Here is a 20,243-nt window from a genome sequence, read left to right on the forward strand (position 1 = left end):
TCTCTAAGGGTTATGTATCTGTGAAATTCTACCCCAGAGAGCTGTGGAGGCTGGGTCATTGAATGTATTTAAGGTGGAGATACAGATCTTTGAGCGATAAGGGAGTCAAGGGTTATGGGGAGCGGGCAGGGAAGTGGAGGTGAGGCCAGGATCAGATCAGCCATGATCTTATTGAATGGCGGAGCAGGCTCAAGGGGCCGAATGGCCGGCTCCTGCTCCTATTTCTTATGTTCTTGAGTTATTTCCCGGAGACGTTCAGCTGTAGAATGTGCTTCCTGGTAATTGTCTGCCCCTCCTTCCCCAGGACCAACCCCAACCCCCCCCTTGAGGGTCTGGGCTCCTGTTTCCTGAGCACGGTCAACACTCTGGTGAGAGAGAGCGACATCTGGATGTCCCAAAGTGTGTCGCACCCAATGAGGTTCTTTGGAGTGTAGTCACTGTTGTAATGTGGGAAATGCGGCAGCCAATTTACGCACAGCAAGCTCCCACAAAACAGTAATGTGATAATGGCCTAATCATCTGATTTAGTGATGTTAATTGAGGGATAAATATTGACACAGGGGACAACTACCCTGCTCTTCTTCTTCGAAATAGTTGGCCCTGGGATATTTTACATCCACCTGAGAGAGCAGACGGGGCCTCAGTTTAACGTCTCATCTGAAAGATGGCACCTCCGACAGTGCGGGGCTCCCTCAGCACTATGACCATTGATGTGTGCGATTGAACCGGGCGGAGGAGGGGAGGGAGGTGGGGGGAGGAGAAAGAGAAAGAGAGCGTGTGTTTTGCTCCAACCCAGGGTACTCTGGTCAATTATGGAGCGTTTACTTACTGTCAGTCCCTGTCCCAGTCCCAGTCTTGTGATGGTGCAGACCTTTCCAAGTACAATGGTGACGGCAGGGAAGAGCGTGAAGGTACGTTGGCCACTGTGATCAGATATGTTAGCACCATGGTTGAACCTGTGGCCTTTGACCCTTCGAGACCCAGTTGCCTGCTGACCATACTTGGCCGTGGGGGATGGGTGCTCCATAGAGACGCGCTTGGCAACCTGTATTCACGGAACTCTTGTTTCTTTTTTTAATTCAGACGGAAAGTGGTCGATAAGCCGCCTCCAAAGAAAGAGGAAGAACCAAATGTAAGTCGCAACGTCCAGTCCGGCCAATAGCGACTCCGTCCCCTCGCTCGGCAGCTTCAATGTGTACCGTCGATCACATGGTCTCGGCCACGAGAGATCAGTCCAAATCCGGGGGGGGAAGAGTGTGGGGTGTGTGTGTGGAGGGGAGGGGGGTATGTGGGGTATGTGTGGACGAGGGGGGTATGTGGGGTGTGTGTGGAGGGAGGGGGTATGTGGGGTGTGTGTGGAGGGAGGGGGTATGTGGGGTGTGTGTGGACGAGGGGGGTATGTGGGGTGTGTGTGGAGGGGGGGGGTATGTGGGGTGTGTGTGGAGGGAGGGGTATGTGGGGTGTGTGTGGAGGGAGGGATATGTGGAGTGGAGGGGCGGGTATGTGGGGTGTGCTGTGTGGAGGGGAGGGTATGTGGAGGGGGGGTATGTGGGGTGGGGAGGGGGTTATGTGGGGGGTCTGTGTGGAGGGGGGTATGTGGGCTGTGCTGTGTGGAGTGGGGTATGTGGGCTGTGCTGTGTGGAGGGGGAGTATGTGGGGTGTGCTGTGTGGAGGGGGGGGTATGTGGAGTGTGGAGGGGGGTATGTGGGGTGGGGAGGGGGTTATGTGTGGAGGGGGGGGTATGTGTGTGGAGGGGGGTATGTGGGCTGTGCTGTGTGGAGGTGAGTATGTGGGCTGTGCTGTGTGGAGGGGAGGGTATGTGGGGTGTGCTGTGTGGAGGGGGGTATGTGGGCTGTGCTGTGTGGAGGGGGAGTATGTGGGGTGTGCTGTGTGGAGGGGAGGGTATGTGGAGTGTGGAGCGGGGTATGTGGGGGGTGTGTGGAGCGGGGGGGTATGTGGGGTCTGTGTGTGGAGGGGGGGTTATGTGGGTTGTGCGTGTGTGGAGGGGGCGTATGTGGGGTGTGTTGTGTGGAGGGGGGTATGTGTGGAGGGTGGGGGTGTGTGGAGGGGGGTATGTGTGGAGGGTGGGGGTGTGTGGAGGGGGGTATGTGTGGAGGGTGGGGGTATGTGGGGTGTGCTGTGTGGAGGGTGGGGGTATGTGGGGTGTGCTGTGTGGAGGGTGGGGGTATGTGGGCTGTGCTGTGTGGAGGGTGGGGGTATGTGGGCTGTGCTGTGTGGAGGGTGGGGGTATGTGGGGTGTGCTGTGTGGAGGGTGGGGGTATGTGGGGTGCGCTATGTGGAGGGTGGGGTATGTGTGGAGGGGGGGTATATGCTGTGTGGGGGGGCTGTATGTGTGTGTGGCGGGGGCTGGAGTGGGTGAGAAAGGAGGGTTGCGTGGGGGGAGATCTGGTGTGTGCTAGTTGGGCCAGTATACCCCTCTCTCTGCCTCAGAGCGATGGGATGATGTATTGCTCCTCTGTATGGCACATCCAGAATCTCTTCGGTGCCATTTGGCAGAGCCAGAGTGCCATCAAGACACTGTACCGGAGGGAGAGGGGGTTGCACTTGTGCGACTCTCTCACACCACCTAGTGGTTGCTTTGCGTGCACCAACCTTGATGGCTCAATGGTGCTCACGAGAGAGTCGCTCGCGGAGAGCCCTGATCAATCGTAAGATCGTCCAAATGGGATTTGATGGGGGAGGAGTTTGTAAAGTGGTCTACAAGCCCAGCAGTACTGTAGGGGCCATGCCATCAATGCCTCTGGTGCTGAACCCAGTTGTTTTATTTTCTACAGGAAGACTCCAACTCGGGGACCAAAGCGCCAAGCGTTCACAGCAGCGGTACGGCTCAGAACCACGTGTGGCAAACAGATTGCCGTTCCTTATGCTTCCCTTTCCTCTGCTCTTGCACTGCCGGGGCTCTGTTGGTGAACGTAACCTCCCCAGAATAGCACTGGGGTAGAAAAGGTTAAATTCTAAGCACCGGTTGTGTAGACGAGGCTCGTGTCGTCCAGTGATTGGTCGTTGTGCCTGCAGTCATGCTTGACTAGTGAGGCTTTACACATGGAGTGGTTGTGGCAGGTAGCGTAGATGTATTTAAGGGGAAGTTAGATAAGTACAAAGAAATAGAAGGATATGGCAGTGGTGTTAGATGAAGAGGGGTGGGAGAAGGCTTGTCTGGAGGATAAACGGCAGCAGAGACATGTTGGGCCGAATGGCCTGCTTGTGTGCTGCAAATACTATGTACTCCTTTGAGTAGAGGAGACTAGGGGGTGATCTAATTGAGCCATTCAATATGATTGAGGAAGCTTCGAGTGCTTGACCGGGTAGATGCAGAGAGGCTGTTTCCCCCTGGCTGGAGAGTCTAGAACTAATATTCTTTAGGGATGGAAATCTGCTGCCCTTACCCGGTCTGGCCGATATCTGACTCCAGACCCACAGCAATGTGGTTGATCATTAACTGCCCCTCTGAAATGGCCCAGCGAGACACTCCGTTGTACCGAACCGCTCCGACAAAGTCCACTGTGGGAGCACCTTCACCACACGGACTGCAGCGGTTCAAGAAGGCGGCTCACCACCACCTTCTCAAGGGGCAGTTAGGCCTTGCCAGCAATGCCTACATCTGGTGAATGAATAAACTTTATAAAAAAAACTAGGGGTCATGTCAAAAGAACCAGAGGGGAAACTTTTTTACGCAGCGATTGGTTAGGATCTGGAACGCGCTGCCTGAGAGGGCGGTGGAGACAGGCTCGATCGCGGCTTTCAAAAGGGAGTTGGATGAGTATCTGAATGGAGAAAAATATGTGCAGGGCTACGGGGAAAGGGCGGGGATGGGAGTGGGACTGGCTGAGGTGCTCTTGCTGAGAGCTGGCACGGGCTCGAATGGCTGCCTTCTGTACTGTAACTATTCTAGTCTCAGGATAAGGGGTCGGCCATTTAGGACTGAGAGGAGGAGGAATTTCTTCACTCGGAGGGTGGTGAATCTTTGTAATTCTCTACCCCAGAGGGCTGTGGAGGCTGTCGTTGAGTATATTCAAGGCAGAGATACGAAGGGAATCGAGGGATATGGGGATCGTGGAATAGAAGATCAGCCACGATCTCATTGAATGGCGGAGCAGGCTTGAGGGGCCAAATGGCCGCCTTCTCTTATACTTAAAGGATTTGATGGTGTAGCGAGAGGGAAACTGCATTCTCTGCTTACCTGTCCACACGCACCACCAGGTGATAGTTTGGAGAAAAGCGGAGGCTTGGATTTTCTGACCAGGCTTCTCTGACGGACACCAACCTGATGGCGAGGTCGACAAGTCGGGTCACCAGCTCTCTACCTATTCCTGGAAAGTGTCCTTGTGTAACTTCCCACTGCCCCACTCGGTCAAGTAGCCTTTTATTTTCTCTCCCATATTATAAGAACATAACATAAGAAATAGGAGCAGGAGTCGGCCATTCGGCCCCTCGAGCCTGCTCCACCTTTCAGTAAAATCATGACTGATCTGATCATGGACTCAACTCCACTTCCCCGCCCGCTCCCCATAACCCTTGACTCCCTCATCGTTCAAAAGTCTGTCTATCTTTGCCTTAAATATATTCAATGACCCAGCCTCCACAGCTCTCTGGGGCAGAGAATTCCAAAGATTTACAACCTCGAGAGACGAAATTCCTCCTCATCTCAGTTTTAAATGGGCAGGCCCTTAATCTGAGACTCAGTCCACCAGTGGAAATATCCTCCCTGCATCCACCTTGTCGAGCCCCCTCATTATCTTATACGTTTCGATAAGATCACCACTCATTCTTCTGAACTCCAATGCGTAAAGGCCCAACCTACTCGATCTTTCCTCCTAAGGCAAGTCCTTCATCTAAATAAATTAAAATAATCAAAAAGTGGAAAATAAAAACACGTCATTTCTTTCTTGCCCCTCGGTGACCTCTTTCTCCGACGACGCTCCGGGGCCCAAGTCCAAAAAATGGGGCTATGGAGAGAAAGTAGGAAGGGCGTACTGAGGTTGAATGATCAGCCATGATCTTATTGAATGGCGGTGCAGGCTCGAAGGGCCGAATGGCCTGCTCCTGCACCTAATTTCTATGTTTCTATCTGACTCTCTCTCCCAGCTGGAGCTTGCAGTAGTGTCCAGGAGATTAATCGTTAAGTTGCAGAGGGCCCTGGGCAATTCCTCGAAGATCGGCAGCCTGTGATAGAGCTCCATCTAGTGGGCTACTGATGTAATAACAATAAAAAGTCATGTGGCAAGGGGTCATGTGATCACAATTCTTGTTAGCCATTTGTAGTGTTTGTGTGCTTGTGCAGTGGTGCCTAAAAGATATCGACCTGCAAGAGGGGTGGGGCGGGCAGGCAGGCAGGCAGAGTAAAACCGGAATACCACAGAGCAATTCAAATCCAATTTATTGTGGGTTGTCGCACACTTTAGATACCATGGGGGCTTGTCTCTCCCAAGCTGAATCTGTTGAGCTCAGTTCTTTGGTAAAAGCTGCGCACAGTCCATTGTGTCGCCGGTTCCTGACGCGCGGGTTTTGTGCAGCTGGAGGCAACTTCGAGGTGAACTGGTTGCACACGATGTGGCCAAGAAGGCCTCGTTTTATTTGCGAATATAATGTTGCCCTGGCTCTGTGAAAACTGCACGCACGCTGACTTTTGTTTTTAAGTCTTGCCGGATAAAGCAGCTTAAGTGCGAGGTTTTCATTTTTTTTTTTTGTCCCATTTTTTTTTTTTTAGATTCAATCAAGAGACCTTGGGAGAAACCCAGTCCATCAGTCTCCAGGTGAGTGTTTCGTTTGCTCATTGCAACGTCGAGGTGAGTGGTTCACCTCCGGTGATTGCGAGTTAACTACAAAAGCCCCACAAAAATGGCCCCACCTCCCCTCTCATTGGGCGGGGGGGGAACCTGTTTAAACTGGAAAAAATTTGTGTCAGAAAATGTTTGTACAAAACACCCACCGACTTGCACCAACGCCCAGAAGGCCATGTGGTTTGAGGCCCGGCCTGTGCTGAGCTTCACACTATGGAAATCGACAATCAGACTGGAGACTTATGAGCTAATGAGGGGGTGTAAGATTAGGATCGCAGGTCACACACCCATACCCAAAGGGTCTGAGCAGTTATAAGGCATATTGTTGAAGGAGCGGTAGTTCAAATATAGTCAAACACCACACACAATCAGAATAGACATACGACCATGACAAGTAGCTGGTACTAGTCCCGAACAGATGGCTGGTGGCATGAGCAGTTCTTGTCTTCACCGTCTGCCCTGAAACACCCTCTGGGTCTTTTATTCTCTTTTTAGGGGTGGGCCTGGTGTAGGATATGGACACGACCATTTAACTTATGATATGTCGAGTTCTTTGTCTCAACTCTTGGGTGAAACCCTCCTCTTCACATCCTCCTGAGGTTGGAGTCAGACAGGCTGTTCTTGGCCTTCAGATGTTTGGAGTGGCCCGTTATCAGTTATTTATGTTCACGCTGTTCGACTCGCTTTAGCTATTGTCCCACAGAATGAATCTTCAATTCCAACACCAGTCTGAAGAGACTTTTTGGTCTCCAGTTATTTCTCCCAATTCAAGATGACTTAGTGTCGCAAGATTGAACAGGCACGTCTATCCTCTGCTACATTAGAGCATGGCGCTCGGTGCCCTTGCAAAGGCTGTGGGGGGGGGAATGGGGTTGTGGTGTGTGAGGGGGGGAATGGGGTTGGGTGGGGGGGGGGAATGGGGTTGTGGTGGGGGGGGGGAATGGGGTTGTGGTGAGTGGGGGGGAAATGGGGTTGTGGAGGGGGGGGAATGGGGTTGTGGTGGGTGGAGTTGTGGAGTGGGGGGGGTGGTTATGGGGGGAGGGGGGAGATCTGCTCACGAGAGAGGACGAGTTGTGTGGGCTGACTGAGCCTCTCAATACACCCTGCCCACCACAGTATTGTGCAGCCTGTGTATATATTTGCGTATCGCCCGTTAACTTCGAGTCCAGGTTTACCGTTTCCGCGCTCGCTTTGGAACTTGTTTTAGTGTGGCAGCAAGTCATCCCCGACTCCGGGGGAACGAACTGCCCAAGAAGAGGGGGAGGAAGACCCTAATATCTGATGGAGTCCTGTGTGGCACCTTGGGTCAGGGGTGAAGAATGTAGCACGCGAGGGTAAATAGATATTCCGTAGTTGTGCTTGATTTAAATTTGAAGTACAGCGACCAGTGTTGGGAGTATCTTCCAGTCAGGGAACCCAACCGGTTGGGTCGAGGCTGTGACCAAATGGAATGTTGGCGGTCTGCGGGAGGAGCAAATCTGATGGGTGACTGGCCTATTGGTGTATCTCGCTCTCGGCTATCTAACTGGTTATTCTTTGAACACATCTTTACCTCTTTTCCCAACTGAGGTGTTTGGTTTACCCGGCGATGATTCGACACTGCTGCCCATCGCTCCAAAGTAACTGGGTTTCTTCATTTTTCTGGGGGTTTTTTTCTTGTTTGACCCTCTCCCTCTCACTCTGCAGAGGCAACTCCATGCTGAAGACGGCAGACTCTTCGAGCAGCTCATCCTGCGGGTTGCAGCCTAGGTATTCAACGTTAAAGGACAGAAGTCCGCTGTGTGATGTCGGATGATGGCACATCAATGGGGCCTTGCAACCAAGGGTTAAAGATCTGGGGAAGGGATAAAACCATCAAGCATCTTGGTCGTCCATTTTGATTTGGGTCAAACATTTGCTCATCCATTTTCGTTTTAGGTCACACATTTAGTTTCTGGCCATTTGATCCTGTTTCTTTTGATGAAGGAGTCAGCAATGTTTTAATTTTAAACCCACTTCTGAATGTTTTTTGAGGACTTTGTATAATGTTTTTAACAATAATTCCTTTGGAATTCTCTGCCCCAGAGGACTGTGGATGCTGAGTCTCTGAATTATATTAAAGGCTGAGATCGATAGATTTTTGGAGTCTCGGGGTAGCGAGGGATATGGAGATAGAAACATAGAAAATAGGTGCAGGAGTAGGCCATTCGGCCCTTCGAGCCTGCACTGCCATTCAATGAGATCATGGCTGAACATGCAACTTCAGTACCCCATTCCTGTTTTCTCGCCATACCCCTTGATCCCCCTAGTAGTAAGGACTACATCTAACTCCTTTTTGAATATATTTAGTGAATTGGCCTCAGCAACTTTCTGTGGTAGCAAATTCCACAGGTTCACCACTCTCTGGGTGAAGAAGTTTCTCCTTATCTTGGTCCTAAATGGCTTACCCCTTATCCTTAGACTGTGAGCCCTGGTTCTGGACTTCCCCAACATTGGGAACATTCTTCCTGCATCTAACCTGTCTAAACCCATCAATTTTAAACGTTTCTATGAGATCCCCTCTCATTCATCTGAACTCCAGTGAATACAAGCCCAGTTGATCCAGTCTTTCTTGATATGTCAGTCCTGCCATCCCGGGAATCAGTCTGGTGAACCTTCGCTGCACTCCCTCAATAGCAAGAATGTCCTTCCTCAAGTTAGGAGACCAAAACTGTACACAATACTCCAGGTGTGGCCTCACCAAGGCCCTGTACAACTGTAGCAACACCTCCCTGCCCCTGTACTCAAACCCCCTCGCTATGAAGGCCAACATGCCATTTGCTTTCTTAACCGCCTGCTGTACCTGCATGCCAACCTTCAGTGACTGATGTACCATGACATACCATGTACAATGCATGATGCATCAGGCGGGGAAGTGGAGTTGAGGTCGATGATCAGCCATGCTCTCATTGAATGGCGGAGCAGGCTCGACGGGCCGAATGGCCGACTCCTGCTCCTATTTCTTATGTTCTTATGGCCGTCCCTTGTTCCCTCGGTTGTGACGGTTTGCAACTTTGCTCCTTTGAACACGGGTCTCTGGATCATCAGTCCAGGCCTCTGAATTACTGGTCCAGTAACATAACCACTACGCTATCAGACTCCTGATCACGGCCCAGTGACCACTCCCCCTCCACGATCCTGTGGGGACTGGGAGGGATTACATGACTTGAATATATTCAGAGACTCAGCATCCACAGCCCTCTGGGCCAGAGAATTCCAAAGATTCACCACCCTCCGAGTGAAGAAATTCCTCCTCATCTCAGTCTTAAATGGCCGACCCCTTATCCTGAGACTGTGACCCCTGGTTCTAGACTCCGCAGCCCGGGGGGGAAACACCCTCCCTGCATCTACCCTGTCGATCCCCCTTAAAATCTTGTATGTTTCAATGAGATCACCTCATTCTTCCCTCCTGCACCCTGTAAACGGGGGAGTCACACCATCGCTGTTAACTGAAGAGCAGAATTTTGAGCTGAATTCACGGGCTGTACTGCGGACGAGGGAGCCTGGATTTGGGCGAATCCCACGATCAAGTCGATCACAATTCCCCTCGTGCAATAGCCTCCAATCCGTGCAGGCTGCTCCCATCGATCCCAAGTCAGCCAGAATAACATTTTACAAACTTTAAATGCTTTTGAGGCCTCCTTCAGATGCAGACTTAAAAAAAAATATATATATATATATATATATATTCAGTACAACTTTTTGCAATCCACAGATTAGAGAGAATAGCTATTGGTCTGATTCTGAAATTGGCTCCCCTCCCCCATCCCCCTGAACTTTAACCCCTGGTTGTGCGCTATTTGCTGCTCAAAGGCTTCTGCACAAACCGCTTCAGCTTTGGGATGCTGGGCTGTGGTTTCAACAGCGCTGAGGCTATAAATACAGGCTGTCTTCATTTTGATGTCCGCTGCGGCTCAGTGGGTAGCACTTTCTCGCCTCGGTGAGTCAGAAGGTCGTGGCTTCAACTCCAGAAACTTGCTCACACTCCCAGTGCAGTGCTGAGGGAGCGCCGCACTGTCGGAGGGGCAGTGCTGAGGGAGCGCCGCACTGTCGGAGGGGCAGTGCTGAGGGAGCGCCGCACTGTCGGAGGGGCAGTACTGAGGGAGCGCCGCACTGTCGGAGGGGCAGTGCTGAGGGAGCGCCGCACTGTCGGAGGGGCAGTGCTGAGGGAGCGCCGCACTGTCGGAGGGGCAGTGCTGAGGGAGCGCCGCACTGTCGGAGGGGCAGTGCTGAGGGAGCGCCGCACTGTCGGAGGGGCAGTGCTGAGGGAGCGCCGCACTGTCGGAGGGGCAGTGCTGAGGGAGCGCCGCACTGTCGGAGGGGCAGTGCTGAGGGAGCGCCGCACTGTCGGAGGGGCAGTGCTGAGGGAGCGCCGCACTGTCGGAGGGGCAGTGCTGAGGGAGCGCCGCACTGTCGGAGGTGCCGTCTTTCGGATGAGATGTTAAACCGTGGCCCTGCTCTCTCGGGTGGATGTAAAAGATCCCCTGGCACTATTTCGAAGAAGAGCAGGGGAGTTATCCCCGGTGTCCTAGGGCCAATATTTATCCCTCATTTCAACATAACAAAAGACAGATTATCTGGCCATTATCACATTGCTGTTTGTGGGAGCTTGCTGTGCGACAGTTGGCTGCCGCTTTTCCCACATTACAACAGTGACTACACTCCAAAAGTACTTCATTGGCTGTAAAGCGCTTTGAGACATCCTGAGGTCATGAAAGGCAAGTTCTCTCTCTCTCTCTCTCTCTCTCTCTCTCCCCCTTTCTCTCTCTCTCTCTCTCTCCCCCTTTCTCTCTCTCTCTCTCTCTCTCTCTCTCTCCCCCTTTCTCTCTCTCTCTCTCTCTCTCTCTCCCCCTTTCTCTCTCTCTCTCTCTCTTCCCCCCCCCCCTTTCTCTCTCTCCCCCTCTCTCGCTCTCTCTCTGACCCTGTTTGCCCATCCCTTGCCAAGCAGGTGCGTAGCCTTCGTAGAAGCCTTTGCTGGCACAGTATGGATGGCATGAGACTGGTGTAGTTCCTTGCTACCCATTCATCGCTGCCCCCGCCCCTTGCAGGGTCAGGGGGCACAGTGCATGCACTCTGACACCATTCCCGTTATAAGGGACATGTGCCGAGCTCGGCCGTGTGTGTTTGAGGATGGCCAAGGGAGTGAGGAACCCACCTTTGCGCCGGTAACTCCGGTGGTTAACGGGTTAAACCTCCTGTGGTGAGACAACAGCTTGTGTAACACCAAGCACTCCCGGGTCGGGTACAGAACGGGATCAGCACAGAGTAACGGCCCCTCGGCATCAGGGTGTGCCCAGGTTCGGTACCGGGGTAGTTGGGTGCGGACTGAAGCCTCCGAACAGACTGTGAACGCGGCCTGTTGCGCCAGTTCTCCATTCCCCACACCCTGTGGCCTCCCCGACTGAGGTAGCTGGTTTTGGGGTGATGTGCAGAGGGCGAGGCCCAATCTCACGCGGAATAAATCCGTGGGAACCCAGTGCAAGGCCGCCTTCCTCTCGCCTCTTGCTTCCGTGTTCTTCGTGCACCTTTTTCGCGCCTGTTTGCCGCGAGAAAAAAAATCGGGAGTCCGAGACTGCTCGAATAAGCTGGCCGGTTGCCGTGGTAACCTTTCTCCCCTGTCCAGCTTGTGGAGTTTGTTGCTGCTCTGCCTGTCCGCGTGTGGCCTTTTCTGCACGGGTTCCAAACGCTGCAGCTGCTCTCCCCCCCCCCCGTTTTTACTTTATCTGACCGCGTGTTTTCCAGGGTGAAGTCGGCTCCCACTGTCAACGAAGCGAGCTCGGAAGACAGCGACGTCGATCGGATGAAACAGGTACTGATTCCTCCAACCTTTTCCTGAGTAGGATTACGTGGATATACGGCACAGAAACAGGCCATTCGGCCCAACCAGTCCATGCCGGCGTTTATGCTCCACTCGAGCCTCCTCCCGTCTTTCCCCATCTAACTCTATCAGCACAACCCTCTATTCCCTTCTCCCACGTATACTTGTCCAGCCTCCCCTTAAATCCATCGATACTATGCGCCTCAACCCCTCCCTGTGGCAGCGAGTTCCACATTCTCACCGCTCTCTGGGTAAAGAAGTTTCTCCTGAATTCACAATTGGATTTCTTGGTGACTATCTTATATTGATGGCCTCTAGTTATGCTCTTCCCACAAGTGGAAACATTCTCTCTCTATCCACTCTATCAAAACTTTTCATCATTTCAAAGACCTCTATTAGGTCACCCCTCAGCTGCCTTTTTTCAAGAGAAAAGAGACCCAGCCTGTACATCCTTTCCTGATATGTACACCCTCGCATTTCTGGTATCGTCCTTGTAAATCTTCTCTGCGCCCTCTCCAGTGCCTCTCTATCCTTTTTGTAATTTGGCGACCAGAACTGTACGCAGTGCTCCAGGTGTGGTCTAACCAAGGTTCGATACAGGTTTAGCATAACTCCCGTACTTTTCAATTCTGTACCTCCTAGAAATAAACCCTAGTTCTTGGTTTGCTTTTTTCCCCATGTTGCCACTCAGTTTCCCACCTCTGACCCTTCCCTTCCCACCTCTGACCTTTCCCTTCCCTCCCCGGTGTTCTTACACTCCGTCTCAGGTGTTGTGCCTCCGCAGACCAGCCCACAGCTACCTGGAGTTTGCTTCTTCCCATCCCCACCTCCGATTAAAGTTGGTGTGTGTCTCTTTGTTTCTGTCTCCTGCTTCCAGCTGCCCCCATTTCCATGTGCTCGCTCTGCTCAAAATAACCCGCAATCCTCGTCATCATTGTCCAACCCAGTGGTCTATATGGGTAGAGCTGCAGAACATAGAAAATAGGTGCAGGAGTAGGCCATACGGCCCTTCTAGCCTGCACCACCATTCAATGAGTTCATGGCTGAACATGCAACTTCAGTACCCCATTCCTGCTTTCTCACCATACCCCTTGATTCCCCTAGTAGTAAGGACTTCATCTAACTCCTTTTTGAATATATTTAGTGAATTGGCCTCAACAACTTTCTGTGGTAGAGAATTCCACAGGTTCACCACTCTCTGGGTGAAGAAATTCCTCCTCATCTCAGTCTTAAATGGCTTCCCCCTTATCCTTAGACTGTGTCCCCTGGTTCTGGACTTCCCCAACATCGAGAACATTCTTCCCGCATCTAACCTGTCCAGTCCCATCAGAATCTTATATGTTTCTATGAGATCCCCTCTCATCCTTCTAAACGCCAGTGAATAAAGGCCCAATTGATCCAGTCTTTCCTCATATGACAGCCCAGCCATCCCTGGAATCAGTCTGGTGAACCTTCGCTGCACCCCCTCAATAGCAAGAACGTCCTTCCTCAGACTAGGAGACCAAAACTGAACACAATATTCACTAAGGCCCTGTACAACTGCAGTAAGACCTCCCTGCTCCTATATTCAAATCCCCTAGCTATGAAGACCAACATACCATTTGCCGCCTTTACCGCCTGCTGTACCTGCATGCACACTTCCAGTGACTGATGGACCATGACACCCAGGTCTCGTTGCACCTCCCCTTTTTCTAGTCTGCCGCCATTCAGATAATATTCTGCCTTCATGTTTTTGCCCCCAAAATGGGTAACCTCACATTTATCCACATTATACTGCACCTGCCATGTATTTGCCCACTCATAATCTGTCCAAGTCACCCTGCAGCCTCTTGGCATCCTCCTCACAGCTCACACCGCCACCCAGTTTACTGTCATCTGCAAATTTGGAGATATTACACTCTATTCCTTCATCCAAATCGTTAATGTATATTGTAAAAAGCTGGGGTCCCAGCACTGAGCCCTGCGGCACCCCACTGTACACTGCCTGCCATTCTGAAAAGGACTTGTTTATCCCGACTCTCTGCTTCCTGTCTGCCAACCAGTTCTTTATCCGTGTCAGTACATTACCCCCAATACCATGTGCTTTGATTTTGTGCACCAATCTCTTGTGCGGGACCTTGTCAAAAGCCTTTTGAAAGTCCAAATACACCACATCCACTGGTTTCCCCCTGTCCACTCTGCTAGTTACATCCTCAAAAAATTCCAGAAGATTCGTTAAGCATGATTTCCCTTTCATAAATCCATGCTGACTAGGTCCGATCGTGTCACTGCTTTCCAAATGTGCTGCTATTTCATTCTTAATGATTGATTCCAACATTTCCCCACTACTGATGTCAGGCTAACCGGTCTATAATTACCCGGTTTCTCTCCCTCTTTTTTTTAAAAAGTGGCGTTGCATTAGCTACCCTCTAGTCCAAGGAACTGATCCAGGGTCGATAAGACTGTTGGAAAATGATCACCAATGCATCCACTATTTCTAGGGCCACTTCCTTAATTACTTTGGGATGTAGACTATCGGGACCTGGGGATTTATCGGCCTTTAATCCCATCAATTTCCCTAACACAATTTCCTGCCTAATAAGGATACCCTTCAGTTCCTCATTCTCACTTGACCCACTGTCCCCTAATACATTCGGAAGGTTATTTGTATTTTCCTTTGTGAAGACAGAACCAAAGTATTGGATCAATTGGTCTGCCATTTCTTTGTTCCCCATTATAAATTCACCTGAATCCGACTGCAAGGGACCTACGTTTGTCTTTACTAATCTTTTTCTCTTCACATATTTATAGAAGCTTTTGCAGTCAGTTTTTATGTTCCCTGCAAGCTTCCTCTTGTACTCTTATTTTCCCCTTCTTAATTAAACCCTTAGTCCTCCTCTGTTAAATTCTAAATTTCTCCCAGTCCTCATGTTGCTTTTTCTGGCCAATTTATATGCCTCTTCCTTGGTTTTAACACTATCCTTAATTTCCCTTGTTAGCCATGGTTGAGCCACCTTCCCAGTTTTATTTTTTACTCCAGACAGTGATGTACAATTGCTGAAGTTCATCCATGTGATCTTTAAATGTTTGCCATTGCTTATCCACCGTCAACCCTTTAAGTATCCTCTGCCAGTCTATTCTAGCCAATTCACACCTCATACCGTCGAAGTTACCTTTCCTTAAGTTCAGGACCCTAGTTTCCAAATTAACTTTGTCACTCTCCATCTTAATAAGGAATTCTACCATATTATGGTCACTTTTCCCCAATGGGCCTCATACAACAAGATTGCTAATTAGTCCTTTCTCATTACACATCACCCAGTCTAGGATGGCCAGCTCCCAGGTTGGTTCCTCGACATATTGATCTAGAAAACCATCCCTAATACACTCCAGGAAATCCTCCTCTACCAGTTAGGTTAGCCCAATTTATATGTAGATTAAAGTCGCCCATGATTACTGCTGTACCTTTATTGCACATATCCCTTATTTCTTGTTTGATGCTGTCCCTAACCTCACTAGTACTATTTGGTGGTCTATACAAAACTCCCACTAGCGTTTTCTGCCCTTTGGAATTCCGCACTCCACCCATACCGATTCCACATCATTCAGGCTAATGTCCTTCATTACAATTGCATTGATTTCCTCTTTAACCAGCAATGCCACCCCGCCTCCTTTTCCTTTCTGTCTATCCTTCCTTAATGCTGAATACCCTTGGATGTTGAGTTCCAAGCCTTGGTCACCCTGGAGCCATGTCTCCGTGATGTCAATCGCATCGTATCCGTTAACTGCGATCTGTGCAGTTAATTCATTCATTGGAGGGGCAGTGCTGTGGGAGCGCCGCACTGTCGGAGGTGCCAGATGAGATGTTAAACCAAGACATTAGACGTAAAAGATCCCACGGCTGCTATTTCGAAGAACAGGGGAGTTATCCCCGGTGTCCTGGGGCCAATATTTATCCCTCAATCTGCTTTTTGTGTTATGTTAATTATCACATTGCTGTTTGTGGGAGCTTGCTGTGCGCAAATTGGCTGCCGCGTTTCCCACATTACAACAGTGACTACACTCCGAAAGTACTTCATTGGCTGTAAAGCATTTTGGGACGTCCTGAGGTCATGAAAGGCGCCATAGAAATGCAATTTATTTTTTCTCTCTGACTTGCATCATGTCTCTCTCTCTCTCACGCGCTCGCTCTCGCTCTCTCTCACACTTGAACCGTCTGTCTCTCCAGGAGCTGTTGGAGGAAGTTAAGAAAGAACTGCAGAAAGTCAAGGCTGAAATCATTGAAGGTAGGTGCTGGTGTTGATGCGGGCGTGTGGCGTGACATGATCTCTGTCTCCAATATGACGTGTGCAGGTTTGATGGTGGAGGGGCAACACGGATAATTTTAAGCGAGAGTTGGACAGGCGTTTGGTGGAACCATCAATTGAGGAACGTTGGCAGTGAGGTGCATGGAGTTTGTGACCTCTGGCCCTTTAGCTACTGGTGATGTAGCCACAGTGCAGCCGACCTCAAAACACACGGGCTGCACAACCACCTGCAGACTGCTCGACGCAAAGCAGCTTCCTGATAAATCGCCACAACCTCATTCCCCGCACCCCCATTGCTTGTAGCTTTAAATGTGTGTTTTAATATTTATTTACAATTAAAACTTGTATCTGGGCTTTACTAAAGCGATCGTGACTTGTTTTAAGAGGGGGATCTGAGGAGACTTTTTTTTTTTACACAGCGAGTTGTTGTGATCTGGAATGCGCTGCTTGAAAGGGCGGTGGGAGCAGATTCAATAGTGACTCTCAAAGGGGAATTGGATCATTACTTGGAAAGGGCAAATTAGCAGGGCCTCCCTGTGCTACATCATCCTGCCTGTCCTGGATTGACGTGTCTAATGTATCCTCTGTTGCCCCCCCCCCGACACTCCCCAGGGACAGAGGGCCAGTGGCCAGTCTTCCATGTGTAAATCTAGAAACTGGAGCCTTGGGTCGGCTGTTTTACCTGGGGGGGCATCACTGCCGGTCCTTGTCCTTCCCAAACCTGACGGTGTGCATCTCCCAGCGAGGGAGGGGGGGTGCGGCAGGTTATTGATCCGGACTGGGACCCCTCCCCTCCCCTCCCCCCCCCCCCCCTCCCCTCCCCCCCCCTCCCCTGACTGTAGGTCTTGTCCCTAGAAACCAACTCTGGTGCCCTCCGGTAGGCCGAGCCAACTCTGCGTAGACCATTGATCGAGCCTGTGGCTCTTTGTCTGCCAGGCCCAGTGGCTCATCGGAAGATGTACTTCCCCAGCAAGCCAGGTTAGGGTGCAAGGATTTACGAACATGCGACCAATGACGGACAGGTAAAGCCCATCTGGTCCATTGTACCTGCCCCCCAAAGAATTGCGATAACTCATGTATCGCAATTACACTCCACCCTGGGAGAGGCAAAAAAAGATTTTGTTTTAAAACCCAGGCCAATTTAGGAAAAAAAAAAAATCTGGGAAATTCCTCTCCAGCTCATCTCAGCGATTGAAACTAGTCCAGGAGATCACTCTGGCCATTAAATTCCCTGCAGTACCTACCCTTCTGTAAGAGGTGGTCTCCGCCGCAGCCAGAAACACATCCAGCTTTCGCTTGAAGGAATTCAGTGAGTGCATCCACCACATGAAACGGCAGCTTGTTCCATAGCTCTATAACTGTGTTCATTTATAACTCCGCCGTGGCTGAGTTGGCAGCCTGCTGTGTTGCTTAGCAACGGTCGCGGCCTACGTCGAGTGCCCACGGTTTGCGGAGCCTGACCATTGCCAGCAATCGTGCTGCGTTGGAGATGCTGACTGGCTGATGGAGGACAACGACCTGCAAAGTGTTGATTAGCTTGTGCCTTGTGTCTGTCCTCAAAGCTGTGGGTTCAAGTCCCACTCCAGGCCGACACTCCCAGTGCAGTGCTGAGGGAGTGCTGCACTGTCGGAGGGAACTGTCTTTCCGATGAAACATTAAACCGAGGCCCCGTCTGCTCTCTCAGGTGGACATTAAAAAAAATCCCACAGGCACAGTCGGAAGAAGAATATATTTATGGTGGAAATAGACAAATCTTTGAACGATGGGGGAAGTAAGGGTTATGGGGAGCAGGCGGGGAAGTGGAGTTGAGGCCAAGATCGGATCAGCCATGATCTTATTGAATGGCGGAGCAGGCTCGAGGGGCCGAATGGCCGACTCCTGCTCCTATTTCTTATGATGGTTTAGGTGTTAACAGCGTTCACCAATGCCTTCATGCAAATGGTTTATGTGCTAAGAGCAGTGGAGTTCTCCCCGGTATCCCTGGGCCAATATTTATCCCTCAGCCAATATCACTAAAAACAGATGATTTGGTCAGTATCACATTGCTGTTTGTGGGGAATTTGCTGTGCGCAAATTGGCTGCCGTATTTCTTACAGTGCAATGCAGAGAAATACCACAGACGATGTCTCTGCAAGATCCTGCAAATCTCCTGGGAGGACAGAAGCACCAACATTAACGTCCTCAACCAGGCCAACATCGAAGCACTGGCCACACTCTGATCAGCTCTGCTGGGCGGGTCACATTGTTCGCATGCCTGACACCAGACTCCCAAAGCAAGCGCTCTACTCTGAACTCCTTCACGGCAAGCGAGCCAAAGGTGGGCAGAGGAAATGTTACAGGGACACCCTCAAAGCCTCCCTGATAAAGTGCAACGTCCCCACCGATACCCGGGAGTCCCTGGCCAAAGACCGCCCTAAGTGGAGGAAGTGCATCCGGGAGGGTGCTGAGCACCTCGAGTCTCGTCGCCGAGAGCATGCAGAAACCAAGCGCAGGCAGCGGAAGGAGCGTGCGGCAAACCAGTCCTACCCTCCCCTTCCCTCAACCACTGTCTGTCCCACCTGTGACAGGGACTGTGGTTCTCGGGTTGGACTGTTCAGTCACCTAAGGACTCATTTTAAGAGTGGAAACAAGTCTTCCTCGATTCCGAGGGACTGCCTATGATGATGACTTCGAAAGGTACTTTATTGGCTGTAAAAGCGCTTTGCGATGTCCCGCGGTAGTGGAAGGCGCTATATAAATGCAAGTCTTTCTCTCTTTCAGCTGTCCGGCAAGAGATGCAGCGTCTGAGTTCGACATAGTTTCAGCACTGCGGATCCTCCTGCAAATCGCAAACGGGCATGAGAGAGCATCTGAAATCGGGGACAGTACTGCCAATAGCCAGACACATCAGATGCCACTCCCCTTGTGGGGGAGCGCAAAGACTTTTTTTAAAAATTTAAAACGAAAACAAAAAATTATTAAAAAAAAAAAAATTTTTTTTTTAAATAGTTGTGGGCGGGATATGATGAACACGTTCTTTAACCCGTTTCAAAAAATAAGTTTCAATTTTTCTTCTTGCCCTTCTGATTCTGCCTTTTTTTTTTGGATTTCTTGATTTTGTTGGGAGGGGAATGGATTAATATTTTTTCCCTTTTCTTTTTACAATAGTGGTGAAGGGGTTCGTTGGGTCCACTCTTTAGTCGTTCGAGCAATTTACTTTCCTTAGAATCTTACCAATTTTTATTTTTCCAATTTTTATTTTTTGCGTTGTTGACCGTGGAAACGTCAGGGTGGTGAAAATGATGCTGAGAGACCGGCTTCTTATCGAGACGAAATATCTCTGGGTATGGGCTGGCTTTTAAAGTGACCGAATCCCTTACAGTGGTGTCCAGACGGTTCAAAAACTATTTGACTTCAATCTGGCAGGGTGGAGGGGATAGCTTTGATTCTGTTCCCACCAGCTCGAATTGTGAAATGGAGTCCTCCAAATCGGGCAAACTATAACGCCTTCTCTTTACCGTGTCCCTCCTGAAGGAGCTCCACTGGGAATCAGCCCCTCCGACATCCCCAATCCAGGATGGTCTGTATGTAGCAGTTCAGCAAGGCTCACCGTCGCCCCCTGCAGCCCCGGCACTGCATGTGCTCAGGGGCGGGGCTTCATTAAAGGTCCGCCCAGCGGCGAGGATATCGTTCGTGCTGGGGTTCAGTGCCGTTGTTGTCTCCCTCCATTTTCCCAGCAAGAGCCCGAGAGAAAGGGAGTTCTCATCGGGAGTGTGGGGCGGGCGGGGGCGGGGGGGGAGTAATCCCAGTTTCCTCACCAAGTGGAACGCCCCCGTTAAACTCCGGGTGAGGGGGGGGGGGGGGGGGGGGGGCGCTCATGGTGAGAGTGGGAGCTCACAGGCACAGACCCTCGTCCCATTGCTGCCCCTTGCCCAACGTTGCTGAGACTGACCTCGGGCAACATGTGGGTGGGGGGGGGGGGGGGGGGGGTGGAATTATAGCCCTTGTCGGGTGGAAAGCTGGCACGTTGGTTTAAATGAGCAGATCACAGACAGGACACCAGAGGGTGAATGCCGTGGAACTGAACCTGGCGAGTCGCGGAACTGGGCATATTTTTTTTTAATAAAAGGGGCGTTGCCTTGTCCAGAGCCCCATCCATTCCCTCGTTCACGGGGACCATCCCCGGCTCGTCTTACTCCAGTTTAGCACGGGGTGGGTGTGTGGGGGAAAGGAGTCACGCTCGGGACCACTGCTCTTCCTGCTGGATTGTCGAAGAAAATCTCGATCGGTCAAGATGCAGCGGGAGCAGAATACAGGGGGGAGGGGGGAGGGGGGAGGGGG

At 51.0% G+C, this 20,243-nt stretch overlaps 1 protein-coding gene across 2 annotated transcripts in view; it reads left to right on the top strand.

The window, feature by feature from the left end:
• The window catches only part of vaspb (vasodilator stimulated phosphoprotein b), a 99,522-nt gene extending 79,835 nt beyond the window's left edge, over positions 1 to 19,687 (top strand). Inside the window, exons 8-14 of one of the 2 annotated variants that reach the window (XM_070867742.1) lie at positions 1,084 to 1,132; positions 2,796 to 2,841; positions 5,729 to 5,774; positions 7,488 to 7,550; positions 11,562 to 11,628; positions 15,845 to 15,902; positions 18,684 to 19,687. In XM_070867742.1, the coding sequence (XP_070723843.1) occupies positions 1,084 to 1,132; positions 2,796 to 2,841; positions 5,729 to 5,774; positions 7,488 to 7,550; positions 11,562 to 11,628; positions 15,845 to 15,902; positions 18,684 to 18,721 (367 nt within the window). In that variant the 3' untranslated portion in view covers positions 18,722 to 19,687. The remainder of the gene's footprint in view (positions 1 to 1,083; positions 1,133 to 2,795; positions 2,842 to 5,728; positions 5,775 to 7,487; positions 7,551 to 11,561; positions 11,629 to 15,844; positions 15,903 to 18,683) is intronic. The other variant, XM_070867743.1, reaches the window with a different exon arrangement.
• Positions 19,688 to 20,243: the final 556 nt, after the last annotated feature.

The sequence above is a fragment of the Pristiophorus japonicus genome, chromosome 26, assembly GCF_044704955.1.
Source record: "Pristiophorus japonicus isolate sPriJap1 chromosome 26, sPriJap1.hap1, whole genome shotgun sequence".
Taxonomy (NCBI): domain Eukaryota; kingdom Metazoa; phylum Chordata; class Chondrichthyes; family Pristiophoridae; genus Pristiophorus; species Pristiophorus japonicus.